Here is a 15,115-nt window from a genome sequence, read left to right as displayed (position 1 = left end):
TGCCAATCCTTCTCTTTCAGCCCAACCCACCTCTCACAAGTGTTGTGGGGAAAACAGGAGGAGGAAAGAGTATTAGGTATGTTCATCAACTTAAGTTATTGATAAAAAATCAATTAAGGTGAGATATAAATAAAATAAAGGCATAAATGAATGAATGAAGGCTGCAAAACACACTACGTAGAACAAAAGATACGTGGGTGGTAATCCATCTTGTCGCCAAAGAAATTCACAAACTGAGTCCCGTTGTAGAAGTAGCCAGCTGGAAGTGGATCGAGGTGCCTTTTTACCTGGAATTCAGAGAGAGAAATATTGCTAAGGGTGGCACCCATAAAACACACTCCCACTGCAAGTCCCTAAATGTATATTTTAAAATTTTTAAATTTGCATAATTTTAATATCCTGTTTCCCCGAAAATAAGTCCCAACCGGAAAATAAGCTCTAGCATGATTTTTCAGGATGCTTGTAATATAAGCCCTATTCCCAAAAATAAGCCCCAGTTAAGATCATCAGCAGACGGAGGCGTTTAGTACTGTATTTCCCCAAAAAATAAGACCTAACTGGAAAATAAGCCCTAATGCATCTTTTAGAGCAAAAATTAATATAAGACTCGGTCTTATTTTGGGGGAAATATGGTATTTTAATATATTTTAATTATTTTTCTATTTGTTTTATAGCCAGTAAGCCGCCCAGAGTTGCCTTATAGGGAAGATAGCCAGCCATAAAAACTTTAATAAATAAAAATATAAATAAATTAGGATCACGGGTGAAGCAAGCTTGTCTAGAAACGGAATCTTGTGACTCCCAACAACACACACGAAAACAGTCCCTTAGTACTAGCCCCAGCAGAAGAGGCCAAGTAGAGATAGTCCTCGACTTATGGCCAAAATTGAGCCCAACATTTCTGTTGCTAAGTGTAAGCATTTGTTAAAGTGAGTTTTGCCCCATTTTACGACCTTTCCTGCCACAGTTGTTAAGTGAACACTGCAGTTGTTTGGTTAATAACTCCGTTGTTATGTGAATCTGGCTTCCACATTGATTTTGCTTGTCAGAAGGTCACAAAAAAATGGAATTAACGTGATCCCGGGACACTGGAACCGTCTTAAACATGAGAATGTTATTTTTTTTTTTAAGAAAATTGACATTTGAAATTAGAGAACAGGAAGATAAACAATATTATTTGATATGGGATTTGTTTTATCAATGGACAGATAATAAATCATGGAATTGAAGTATGAAATATGGGGTTGAGGTAAAGATAAAATATCTGATGTTTTTTTTTTCTATAAAAGATACACGTTTTTGTTATAAATTGGTATTTTAGAAATGGATTTATGCACAAGAGAATACGAACCGTTCGACTCACTGTCTGTAAATGTTTGGAATGATGATGGTTTTATGTTTTGTTTTTGTTTTAAAATAAACACGAGAATTTTGATCACAGGACCATGGGGGTGCTGCAATGGTCGTTAAGTGTGAGAAACGGTTGTAAGTCGCTTTTTTCAGTGCCGTTGTAACTTCAAACGGTCACTGAGTTGTAAGTCGAAGACTACCTGTACACGACTCTTAGAAACAGATTAACAGAGTTGGGAGGGACCTTGTAGGTCATCTACTCCAACCCCCCTTCCGAGGAGACCCTACTCGGAGGAAAAGCATGTGCAAACTGCAAATGTTCAGCAAAGGGAAGGGAGAGCATTCTGCCTTTTAGTTAAGCAGATTAAATTAAATAATAAACAAAGACGGAAGGGACGAGAGTAGACAAAACAACAGCCCATCCATGGAGTCGTGACTCCAGTCGAGATGCAGATGTGACTGTTTTTCTTATGTCTTTTATCCGCATTTATCTACTTTATTTTCCAAAGCACCAGAAGGCAGGACAAGGAACAACGGATGGAAACTAACCAAGGAGAGAAGCAACCTGGAATTCAGGAGAAACTTCCTAACAGGGAGGATAATTAACCAGTGGAACAGCTTGCCACCAGAAGTTGTGGGTGCTCCATCACTGGAAGTTTTCAAGAAGAGACTGGACGGCCACTTGTCTCAAATGGTCTAGGGCAGTTATGGCTAACCCTTTTGCCCTCGCGTGCCAAAAGTGGGGGGAGCGCAGGGGGCGGGGGGTTACACGTGCGTGTGTCCACACCCTAATTCAATGCCCCCCAGGTATGTGTGCGCGAACCCCCTGCGCTTCCCTGCACATGCGCGCATGAACCCCCGCGCCTCATTTTGGGCAGGAAATGGCCCATTTTCAGACTTCCGGTAGGCCCATTTTTCGTCCTCCCAAGACGCTTTCTTGGACCCTGGGGAGGGTAAAAGCGGCTTCCCCGCCCCCCCTAGAATCCCTCCGGAGGCCAGAAATGGCCTGTTTCCCGACTTCTGGTGGGCCCGGAAGGCCTGTTTTTCACCCTCCCGAAGCTCCAGAATCTTTCCTGGAGCCTGGGGAGGATGAAAACTGCCTCCCCCCCACCCCACAGAGGCCCTCTGGAGGCCGAAAACATCCTCCCAGAGCTTCCGCACGAACCCTGTCGTCACCTGGCATCCAAAACTGGCCACGCGGAGACTCTTAGGCGGGGAGGAGTGGTGTGGGCGGGGCCAGCCGAAAATCAGGGAGCTGAGCTAGGACAACGGCTTGCGTGCCCGGAAGCCATTTTAGTTTAGTTTAGTTTATTGGATTTAGTTTATTGGATTTCTATACCGCCATACTCCCGAAGGACTCAGGGCGGTGAACAGCCACAGAATAAAACACATAAATACAAAAATTTAAAATAGAATAAAAACGAATTAAATAATTTGGCGGAGACAAATTTAAAATAACCAATAATTTAAAAACCAAATTAAAATTTACACTTAAAAGGGGAAAAGATTTTGCTCACTTACGTGAATGTTCTTGATCTCCTGGGATGTCAACATGCCCCGAGTCTTCAGAGCTTTTCGTTGTGGTTTCTGTGTTTGGATGAGACAAAGGAAAAGCCAGTTTAGCTTATTTAAAATCCACATGAAGAACTAAAAAAAACCCACAAAAAAACAGGGTCGGATAAATGTAGGGTATAATCTGAGAACGATTGTTTGGTTTGAACAATTTAAACCATCGTCCACCAAACAAACCATCATCCATCAAACAAACCACCATCCACCAAACCACCATCCACCAAACAAACCATTATCCACCAGATGGATGCTCAGGGGTCCCAGCAGTTTCTGCTCTTAGAATAACGACCCATGATATGTGGATGGAAAGAGGAAGAATTTTTGGAAAGAAAAATTTAGAATGCTTACAAGGCACAAACATGAAATTCAACAAGGACATAGGTAGTCCTCAAGTTATAACCGTTCATTTAGTGATCGTTTCAAGTTACAATGGCATTGAAAGGCGGGACAAGAAGCAACAGATGGAAACCAACCTAGAACTAAGGAGAAATTTCTTGACTGTGAGAACAATTACAGATAGTCCTCGACTTACGGCAGCTCATTTAGTGACCGTTTGAAGTTACAACGGCACTGGAAAAAAGTGACTTATGAACGTTTTTCACTCTGACGATCGTTGGAACCATTTCCATGGTCACGTGATCAAAATTTGGACGCTTGGCAACGGACTCGTATTTATGATGGTCGCAATGTCCTTGTTGGGGGGGGGGGGTCATGTGATCCCCTTTTACGACATTCTGACAAGCAAAGTCATTGGGGAAGCCAGATTCACTTAACAACCAGGTTAGTGACTTAACAACTGCAGTGATTCATTTAATAAGTACACTTTAAAATGTATTTTATTCCAATTCCATTTTAAATCGTATTTTATTCCAATTTCATTTTAAATCGTATTTTATTCCAATTTCATTTTAAATCGTATTTTATTCCAGTTCCATTTTAAATTGTATTTTCTCAGATTTTAGTAATCATTTGTGTCTGGAACTCTGCACTTTGACATGGTCCAAGGGCTAATCAATAAAATAAAACTCAACCAAACTCAACTGCGACAAGAAAAGTTGTAAAATGGGGGCAAAACTCAACCAATGCCTCACTTAGCGACATAAATTTTGGGCACCTTTGTGGTTGTTAAAAGTCGAGAACTTTTCAGCGTTGTATGCTAGCTAAAGTAGCTTTGCAGCTTGAAGTCACCTGGCGTGTTGGCAGCCCACCGGATGTGACCCTGATATTCAAGGTCGACAACATTCCTACCACTATTTTACTGGGGGGGGACGTAACACGAGGACTGTGACCACCAAATATTCAGACTCAAATCTCGAAAGCCGCCGTGGAAACTTGGACGGCAATTATCTCAGAGAAGACTGTGAGACTGGGATAGCCTTGGCGCCAGGAGTGGTGGGCCGCTCCTAATCCAGATATGTTTAATTTAATATCTGACCTAGCACAAGGCTTTCGGCTTTGATCTCTTAAATCTGGAGGCCGCTCAACTGGATTTGACCCAATCACGGCAGGTGCCAATACTGGAAATATAAATGGGGGCCGGTGGATCCTCCTAACTGTAACGTCTTGCAAACCTGACATCGTATTGCGACGGAATGCCACCCCCCCACCACACTCTCAAAAATGTTCTCTGGATCCCTGCCTGAAATTCAGCATCTCGAGGACAGTGCTACCTAATGGTTAAACAGATCTAGATATCCGGCCAGAGGCTTAGCCACTCTAGTAACTGCTCGTATACGATTTAATTTTATTCACAATTTTTATGCCTCGCGAGGGCTGGTTTTTTTAAAAATGGTTCTTACTGCTGTTCGCCGTGTTTTATGCTGTTTTTTTGTGTGTGTGTAAGTTTTTATATTTCGATACACCTTTTCATATGCTCTGGTGTGCAATGGGTGGAAACTCATCAAGGAGAGAAGCAACTTCCACCTCTCTTGTTCTGTTCTGTTCTGTTCTGTTCTGTTCTGTTCTGTTCTGTTCTATTCTATTCTATTCTATTCTATTCTATTCTATTCTATTCCATTCCATATTTTCTATTCTATTCTATTCTATTCTATTCTATTCTATTCTATTCTATTCTATTCTATTCTATTCTATTCTATTCTATTCTATTCTATTCTATTCTATTCTATTCTATTCCATTCCATTCCATTCCATTCCATATTTTCTATTCTATTCTATTCTATTCTATTCTATTCTATTCTATTCTATTCTATTCTATTCTATTCTATTCTATTCTATTCTATTCTATTCTATTCTATTGATACACCTTTCATATGCTCTGGTGTGCAATGGGTGGAAACTAATCAAGGGGAGAAGCAACTTAGAACAAAGGAGAAATTTCCTGACGATCAGAACAATTAACCAGCGGAACAACTTGCCTCCAGAAGTTATGAATGCTCCAACACTGGAAGTTTTTAAGAAGAAATTGGACAACCATTTGTCTGAAATGGTGTAGGGTTTCCTGCCTGAGCAGGGGGTTGGACTAGAAGACCTCCAAGGTCCCTTCCAATTTGTTGTTCTGTTCTGTTCTATTTTATTCCAATGATACACATTTCATATGCTTGTTTTTTGTTAGGTTTTTATGCATTAGCGCTGTATTTTGTTATAGGGGTTTCATTGCCAACGGCGTCTCATCCAGGATTGTGGTTGGCTTAAACCAACTAACGTTTTTTTTCCTCCGTTGAAGAATTCATATTGTGAGAAGAGGAAGGAAAATGTTTTATAAATGACAACCGAGAGGCTGAGGCTTTACATTTGACAGTCTGATACATTTTTAAACGATTTGGCACATATATCAAAGAGCCAGAAATCAAGCGTTACATCTGATGAAATGTCCCGGAGATCGATTTCCATGCGATGTTCAGAACCGATACGCATTAATTAGGTGAATCACGGATGCGGATTGTGAGGCGGTTTATGAATTTTAAGATGCTTTTTAAATGTCAGGCTTCCGAAAAATCTCTTTAATGTGCGAAACATAGCTAGACTGTGTGGGTTTGAATTTTAAGATATGTGTGTGTATGCACGCACAGAAATTGCAGATAATGAACTTTCTGCTTTGCTCCTTTGCTTATAAGAACTATGCCCGTTTTCAATCCTTAATACAATCTAATATATGAAATATTTCTGCACTTCAACGTCTACTCTCCAAAGCAACAGAGGGCAGGAGAAGAAGCAACGGATGGAAACTAATCAAGGAGAGAAGCAACCTGGAATTAAGGAGAAATTTCCTGAAAGTTAGAACAATTAACCTGTGGAACTGCTTGCCTCCAGAAGTTGTGGGTGCTTCATCCCTGGAAGTTTTTAAGAAGAGGCTGGACAGCCATTAATACAGAATGGTAGAGAGTCTCCTGCCCGAGCATGCGGGTTGGACTAGAAGACCTCCGAGGTCCCTTCCAATTCTGTTATTCTATTAACACTAAGAGTTAAGAAGCACATGGTATGTGCTTCAGACACATGCACATACATGTCTGTGTATGTTTATGTCTATACGTATACACACAGAGATACAAATACACATACAGGCAGTCCTTGACTTACAACAGCTTGTTTAGTGACCGTTCAGAGTTACAATGGTACTGAAAAAAAGGAACTTATGACAATTTTTCACACTTATGAGGGCTTAGTGGGGTAGTGGTGGTAATATGACTGAGTGGGCGTGGCCAACTTTTTTTTTTTTTTTTACTTTTAAAACCATTTTTTTTACTACCTCTTCGGTTGTAAAAAAAATGCTTTTAAAAGCCTCTGACGATCCCAGCTGAGCCGCACGATCATCAGAGGCTTTTTTTTTTAACTTTTAAAAGCATTTTTTCGGCCGAAGAGGTTGTAGAAAAAATGCTTTTAAAAATTTTTTTAAAAAGCCTCTGATGATTGCAAGGCTCAGCTGTGCATGGGGAGGGGCAGGGATTTTTGCTACTGGTTCTCTGAACCACCCGCCGCCATAGCTACTGCATTGGATGATCCGGTCCGAACCGGGAGCATTTCACCCCTGCCCAGAACCAATCTCACTAACTAGTAATTATCCAAGCACTTCTACTTGGTTTTATATATATATATATATAAAAGAAAAGTCGGAAGGTCACAGTGAAAGAATTCCAGCTACTGCTGTGTTTGAAAAGAGCCTTGGTAGTACAATGGTCTAAGGCACCCTGTTATTAAGCTGGTTACTAAGAGCAGCTGCCTGCAATTACTGCAGGTTCGAATCTCGCCAAGGCTCAAGGTTGACTCAGCCTTCCATCCTTTCTAAGGTAGGTAAATTGAGGACCCAGTTTGTGGGGGCAATAAGATGACTTTGTATAAATATACAAAAGGATGAAGGCTATTGCTTAACTCATTGTAAGCCACCCTGAGTCTCCGGAGAAGGGCGGCATATAAATCAAATTAAAAAAAAAAAAAAAAAGCAAGCCCTATTTATTGAATTTTGTCTTCAGACCTTTTTCTGCCCCCCTTTTTTTCCCCTCCTCTGGTCCACCCTACGGAACTGGTTGCCCGGCCCTCCTTTCTGCGGAAAGCCTCTCTTGCCATCTGTCCCTTATCTCTGCAAAGGTCGGATCTGCTGTCTAGTTGGTGGTTTTGTGAGTTGGTGAGAACTTAACTCTCCGTGACTTTCGCCTGCCACCGGGCACCCGGTCGTCGGGAGAACCGAGATTAGCTCACCCCGACAGATGTCTCGAAGCCCACGAGAAAAGCAGAAGGGCGCCAGGGTTTGGTGACAGCGGGAAAAGTTGAAGCCGCCGTGGCTCTGTTGTTGCTGTTCTCGAGACGAGGAGCGCATGCAAATTATCTTTATGTAACAGATTTCTCTTGTGCCACATTTGCAAATAAAATTCAAGAATCCTTAATCCGGGTAAGATCGCTTCTCAAAGTCGGTTTGCAATGACAGCAGGGGTATCAAAGCAGATGTTCCAGTCAGGAGCTCCGACGGTGAAAATCAGTCTGCGCTGAAATTTCATAACCTAATGCAGGGATGGCTAACCCTTTTTGCCATCGTGTGCCAGGAGCGGGGTGGGGGGGTTCGCGCGCGTGCGTGCTCACACCCATAATTCTATGTGACCTGTCCCCGCGCACGTGCGTGCCACCCCCCTCCCTCTCCCCGCATGCGATGGCATGGTAGGCCCATTTTTTGCTCTCCCCTGCCTCCAGAGCCTTTCTAGGAGTCTGGGGAGGGCGAAAACGGCCTTCCCCACCCTCTGGAGGCCCTCCGGAGGCCGGAAACAGCCCATTTGCCAACTTCCGGTGGGACCAGAAGGCCTGTTTTTTGCTCTCCAGAGCCTTTCTAGGAGTCTGGGGAGGGCAAAAACGGCCTTCCCCACCCTCTGGAGGCCCTCCGGAGGCCGGAAACAGCCCGTTTGCCAACTTCCGGTGGGACCAAAAGGCCCGTTTTTTGCTCTCCAGAGCCTTTCTAGGAGTCTGGGGAGGGCGAAAACGGCCTTCCCCACCCTCTGGAGGCCCTCCAGAGGCCGGAAACAGCCCGTTTGCCAACTTCCGGTGGGACCAGAAGGCCCGTTTTTGCTCTCCAGAGCCTTTCTAGGAGTCTGGGGAGGGTGAAAACGGCTTTCCCCCCGCCCCCCGGAGGCCAAAAACAGCCCATTTGCCAACTTCCGGTCCCACTGGAAGTTGGCAAACGGGCTGTTTCTGGCCTCCGGAGGGCCTGGGGTGGGGGGAGACCATTTTCATCCTCCCCAGACTCCTAGAAAGGCTCTGGAGGCTGGGGAGAGAAAAAACTGGGTCTTCCCCCCCCCAAGGTCCTCCGGAGACAGGAAACAGCCTGTTTCTTTACTTCTGGTGGGCCCAGTAGGCCCAAAAATCAGCTGGCCAGCAGGCATGTGCGCGCCAGAGCTGAGCTCACATGCCCACTGATATGGCTACACGTGCCACCTGTGGCACCCGTGCCATAGGTTCGCCATCACAGGCCTAATGTATTTCTTCGCAATGTGGGCATCACAGGTGGCAGGTTCTCCAGCTTTCAGAGCCAAAACACCTCACTTAGATGCCCTTCAAGAGATAGACGTGAATCTGCCTTTGGAAGAGAGCTTGGAAACTTCAGCTGATGGCAAATATCTAGCAAGAGCACTGAGTTGGCATGTTCATCGTTGCGTAGTTCATACAGAATTTATGTTCTTTATGTTCCATACATACGTTCATACGTACATGCATGAATAAAGTTCATACATACTTTATGTTTATACACAGTTCATACATACGTCATGTTCATAGATAACTTTATAAAGCCTTAGTAAGGCCGTACTTGGAATAAAGGTAAAGGTAAAGGTTCCCCTCGCACTTATGTGCTAGTCGTTCCTGACTCTAGGGGGCGGTGCTCATCTCTGTTTCAAAGCCGAAGAGACTGTCCGAAGACGTCTCCGTGGTCATGTGGCCAGCATGACTCAACGCCAAAGGCGCACGGGACGCTGTTCCCTTCCCACCAAAGGTGGTCCCTATTTCTCTACTTGCATTTTTTATCTGCTTTCGAACTGCTAGGTTGGCAGAAGCTGGGACAAGACACGGGAGCTCACCCCGTTATGCAGCACTAGGGATTCGAACCGCTGAACTGCCGACCTTTCGATCGACAAACTCAGCGTCTTAGCCACTGAGCCACCACGTCCCTTTGAAATTCATAACAATGCATTTTTTTTGCAATGTGGTTCATCACATGTCAATTGTGGTTTTGAGATGAGGACTACATGTACAGTGAGTCCTCGACTTACAACAGTTCACTTAGGGACCAAAGTTACACCACTGAAAAAAATGACCATATTGATCCCCTTTCGCGACCTTCTGACAAGCAAATTCAAAGGGGGAAACCGGATTCCCTTAACAACCGGGTTACCCGTTTAACAACTTCGGATGATTCACTTCACAAACGTGGCAAGAAAAGTCGTAAAATGGGGCAAAACTCACTTAAACAAATTTCTCACTTAGCAAACAGAAATTTTGGGCTCAATTGTGGTCGTAAGTTGAGGACTACCTGTAGTTTCCCTTCCCTCCCCACAAGGAATCCGGCAGAGAGGCTCACCTGTTTGGCCGTTTGCCTCAGCCAGTCTTTGATGTCGTCTTCTTTGAGGGAGCATCCCACAAACACCAGGAAGCATTCCTGAGATCCAGGGTAGTCCCGGTTCTCGGTTCTGGAATCAGGAGGGGAGGGGAGGGGTCCCTCCTGGACAGGTACCAGGTTTAAGGTGTTGGAAGATGCGTGGTGACATACTTCAACCATCCGGTCAGAATCTATGTCAAAGAAACGGCAAAAGAGGAGAGGGAGGGTTATTAATGGAGTGAGGGATGGGTGGGCTCTGAGGTGCTCTCAGGTGTAAGACTGAGAGCACCTCAGGTTTTGCTCCCCAAAGACCCCAGACCCCAGAGACCCCAGACTCAGTAGCCATAAAGGTCCCTTCGGCCAAGGTTGAGTAGGGCTTCCATCTCTTCTTAATACTAGGAAAAATAAATACCAACCGTGTCCAACAATTATTACGGCTGGACAACTATTTCTCTGAAATGGTATATGGAAACGGTGCCCAACCTTACCATTTTGGTGGCCCAGTACGGAGAGGGGGGGGGGCTTGTGTGTGGCAGGCCTACATGCATGCTCCCAGCTCCATTGGTGTGAGCAGAGTGAGCCCTCCGCTCGAACAAATGGAGCTTTGCACGTGACATGAGGGCACTGGCTCCCGGTGGTCTTCCGGGTGCGCTTCAAGGTTTTGGTTACCACCTTTAGAGCGCTCCATGGCTTAGGACCTGGTTATTTACGGGACCGCCTACTACCACAAGCAGCCTCCCACCGGCCGGTACGCTCTCAGAGAGGGGCTCCTCCGGGTGCCGTTAGCTAAACAATGTCGACTGGCGGCCCCAGGGGGAGGGCCTTCTCTGTGGGGGCACCCACTATGTGGAACGAGCCCCCCCCAGAGATACGGAGGATCCCGGATCTGCGCACTTTCCGCCGTGCTCTTAAGACTCTCCTATTCCAGCAAGCCAGCCTGGCCTAATTTTCTCCCGTTTTAAAATTCTTTTACATCAAAATTTTAATCTGTTTTAAATTATTGGGATTTAAGATCTCCGACCTCTGGGTATTTCGTTGCGCACTAAAGACCCTGTTGTTCCGCCAGGCTGGGCTATCAACATAACAATTTTAAATTGGGTTTTAAATTTCTGGGGTTTTAAAATTTAGCCGAATTTATTTAATAATTTTAAACTATTTTAACTGATGTTGTTTTGTGTTTTTAATAGGCTGTACACCACCCTGAGTCCTTCGGGAGAAGGGCGGTATAGAAATAAAATTATTATTATTATTATTATTATTATTATTATTATTATTATTATTATTATTATTATTATTATTATTATTATTATTATTATTATTTATTGGTTAATCTTTAGTGAGATTCACAGCCTTTGAGGCTGGTTAATGGCTCAGCAGCTCGAGTCCTAACCAAGGACCTAGGAACTGTTAAGGTATCGTCGGAGGATGTAAGCTGTTCCGAGTAAGGTGGTTTTTTGTAGAGTCAAAATGTTCAAGTCCGGCAAATTTAGAATTTCTAAATAGCGGGGTATCCCTTTGGGTATTGCCCCAAGGGCTCCAGTTACAATCGGGACAACACACGATTTCTTTTTCCACAGTCGCTCGACTTCAATTTGCATGTCCCGGTACTTTGTGATTTTTTCTTGCTGCTTATCTTCAATCCGTGCATCACCAGGTATTGCAATGTCAATGAACCATACTTTTTTCTTTTCAACTATTGTTATGTCAGGTGTGTTGTGGACCAAGTGCCTGTCAGTCTGAATCCTAAAGTCCCACAAGATCTTGAGTTTCTCATGAAATTATTATTATTATTATTATTATTATTATTATTATTATTATTATTATTATTATTATTATTATTATTTAATTGTCTCAGGCTAAATTATTTAATCTGGTTTTAATTATGTTCTTAACTTTTGTATTTATGTATTTTATTTTATGCCTGTTCACCGCTCTGAGTCCTTTGGGAGTAGGGCGGTATATAAATCTAATAAAACAAACAAACGAACAAACAAACTTGTATGCTTGCCCATTGAGGTTGAGGCTAAACAGTTACCTGAAAACTTGACTTTCCCAAAAATGTGGTATATGTTTCCAGAGAACGGGCTCGATTTGTTAGATGACTTCAAAGCTGTTTGAAAAGACAATATGGTGGTTAGAGCAGCGTTTCTTAACCTTGGCAACTTTAAGAAGGGTGGACTTCAACTCCCAGAATTCCCAGGCAGCCATGTTGACTGGGGGATGCTGGGAGCTGAAGTCCACCCATTTTCGTGTATTTCTAATTACGGCTTAAACCCAGCTGAGCTGAATTATCAAACTGGATCACAATTAGAAGTTTAACTTCTAATGGCATCTTAAGAAAGGTGCGATTGCCATTTTTTTCCCCTCTCAAAGAAGGGTGTGAGGCAGAGTGTCCACCTGTGAGCAAAAAAAAATCAAGATGGTGTCTACAAGGATTTGATCAAGGAGCTGCCCCTTTGGATCTGCCTGGGTGGCTGAAGAAACATTTAGCATCGTTTTGGGTTTTTGCAAGATCTTATAAGGAGAATTTGATCTCCCTCTAATTCAGTGTTTCTCAACCTTGGTGACTTTAAGAAGGGTGTTGAAGTCCCTTCTTAAACTCACCAAGGTTGAGGAACACTGAATTAAGAGAAATACAGCTGAATATGCACATTTTACCCCCAAGTAAGCCTGGATAGCTCAACAGACAGAGCACTGTAATTTAACACCAGCTGTCTGCAATTAAAGTAAGATCGAATCTCGCCAGGCTCAAGGTTGACTCAGCCTTCCATCCTTTCTAAGGTAGGTAAAATGAGGACCCGGATTGTGGGGGCAATAAGCTGAGTTCGTATAAATATACAAAAAGAATGAAGGCAATTGCTTAGCGCATTGTAAGCCACCCTGAGTCTCCGGAGAAGGGCGGCATATAAATCAAATTAAAAAAAAAAAAGTACCTCTGCATAAGATAAAAAATTATACCCTAATGAAGACTTATGTATATTATATAAGGATTATAAGGATTTATAATGTTGAGGGAAAAATTTGTCGAGGGAAATTTGTCGAGGGAAAAATTTGCTTCAAGAAAAACCATTTTCTGTTTTTTTTAAAAGAAGCGTTCTAGGATCGGATACACCAATGTGAAAACAACGACATTACTTGGGGGTTTTTAAACCAGAAAAATTACAGTAAAATATACTTCATCTGAAGTTTACCGAGGCTGCCTCTTCTGATAAAAGAGTTTCAGCCATATATTCTTGTTAGCCATTCCAGAGGAAAACAAAATGCACACATGTTAAGACTCCACGTCGCTGGGGGGGTGGGGGGGAAGATAATTTACCTTTACATTTGGCTGCAAAGCGCATTTTCTCCAAAGGGCGGTTAAACCACACGCAAATTTGGACCATGGGCGGGAAGACAGAACCGGCTCTAAATTTCCCATCAAACCTGAAAGGGGGGAATAAAATTGAACTATTTAAAAGGAAAATATCCACACTTAATAACGAATTGCTTTTTGAAAATCAGGCAAATTGAATTAAAGGATGATTTTACATTTTTGAGCATGCTTCCCAAGGAGAGACACAGATGAAGAAGAGATAATGACTCTGTAGTCGCAGAAAATATATTTTGTCCGGAGCTGTCTGCTTTGAACTTGGCATGTATGTTAAAAAAAGCATTAAATAATAATCTACAATAGGTGATGATACAAGTAGTCCTCGATTTAGGACCACAACTGAGCCCAAAATTTCCATCGCTAAGCAAAACAGCAAAGTGAGCTTTGCCCCATTTTACAACCTTTCTAACCACGGTTGTTAAACAAACCGCTGAAGTTGTTAAGTGAATCATGCGGTCGTTAAGCAAATCTGGCTCCCCACACTGACACTCTGGGAAGGTTACAAATCTGGGAAGGTGATTACATGACCCCGGGACATTGCAACTGTCACAAGTACATGCCAGTTGCCATGTGCCTGAATTTCGATCACGTGACCGTGGGAATTCTCTGATGGCCGTAAGTGTGAGGATCGACAGGAAGGGACATTTCCAGTGTTGTTGTAATTATGAATGGGTCACTAAATGAATAATTCTAAGTCGAGACTACCTATACTTCTGTCTGGTTTGGTCACAACTTGAGAATAGCCCCTAATTTGGGCTGCCATAGCAAGTTGTTATTTTTCTTGAAATAAAAAATGGTTAAGGAACGTGTTAAACATATGTGCACCTCAAAACAGAACAGGTCCAAAAAATTGCAACTTCATGCGATCATATAAACAGTGTGAGAAAGGTTCCAGATGTGCTGGCCTGCAGCTGGAAGGGCTGGGCCGCGGGAGGGAGATTAAGTTTTGGAAATAGTGGAGAAGAAACCTTCCTAAAAATTCTTATCCAAAAGGGATAAGGCTCCGTTTACCTTAATAAAAGTGCATTCTGGGAAGTGACATACAATAAGATATCAGCACTAATTAAAGGGGGGGGAGAATTAATGGCAATTAAGTAGGGGATAGGAATCCTCTTAAATCAGGGCTTTCCAAAGTTGGCAACTTTTAAGACTTGTGGACTTCAACTCCCAAAATTCTTCGGCCAGGAGGAATTCTGGGAGTTGAAGTTCACAAGTTTTAAAGTTGCCAAGTTTGGAAAACCTTGTCCTAAATTGCCTTGGTTCTTATAAATCAGGGACCGCCAAACAGGGCTACTTTTAAGACTTGTGGACTTCAACTCCCAGAATTCCTCCTGGCTGAAGAATTCTGGGAGTTGAAGTCCACAAGTCTTAAAAGTTGCCAAAAAAAAAAATCTTTCCCAGCTCAAATCTTAAGCATGTATCTTCCTTTACAAGTAGTCCTTGACTTATGAAACGTTGGAAGTTGATATTTATGACCCAGATTTAAAATTCCGACCATCACTCCTCTGGTGATTACCGTATTTTTCAGAGTATAAGACGCACCTTTCCCCACCCCCCCCAAAAGAGGGTGAAAATCTGGGTGCGTCTACTCCGAATGTAGCCCCACCCAGCTTCTCAAACAGAGGTTTCAGAGACTGAAAAAAGCATCAGAAACGAAGCTTCAGAAAAAAAAGCCTCCAAACAGAGCTTCAGAAAAGAAGCCCCCAAACAGAGCTTCAGAAAAAAAGCCCCCAAACAGAGCTTCAGGAAAAAAGCCTCCAAACAGAGCTTCAGAAAAGAAGCCTCCAAACAGA

The 15,115-nt window shown here is 43.1% G+C and overlaps 1 protein-coding gene across 1 annotated transcript in view; it reads right to left on the bottom strand.

Moving 5' to 3' along the window:
* DNAAF9 (dynein axonemal assembly factor 9) overlaps positions 1 to 15,115 on the bottom strand; it is a 109,717-nt gene that overhangs the window by 1,837 nt on the left and 92,765 nt on the right. The window contains exons 32-36 of the mRNA XM_087874808.1: positions 13,269 to 13,375; positions 11,988 to 12,062; positions 9,935 to 10,143; positions 2,872 to 2,937; positions 194 to 287 (exon numbers count right to left, since the gene is read on the bottom strand). Coding sequence (XP_087730934.1) covers positions 194 to 287; positions 2,872 to 2,937; positions 9,935 to 10,143; positions 11,988 to 12,062; positions 13,269 to 13,375 — 551 coding nt within the window. The remainder of the gene's footprint in view (positions 1 to 193; positions 288 to 2,871; positions 2,938 to 9,934; positions 10,144 to 11,987; positions 12,063 to 13,268; positions 13,376 to 15,115) is intronic.

Source organism: Pantherophis guttatus, chromosome 8, assembly GCF_059756535.1.
Source record: "Pantherophis guttatus breed Tessera chromosome 8, ASM5975653v1, whole genome shotgun sequence".
NCBI classification, from domain to species: domain Eukaryota; kingdom Metazoa; phylum Chordata; class Lepidosauria; order Squamata; family Colubridae; genus Pantherophis; species Pantherophis guttatus.
Note: the sequence above shows the minus strand (reverse complement) of the source record. Positions and strands in the feature narration are given on the sequence as shown.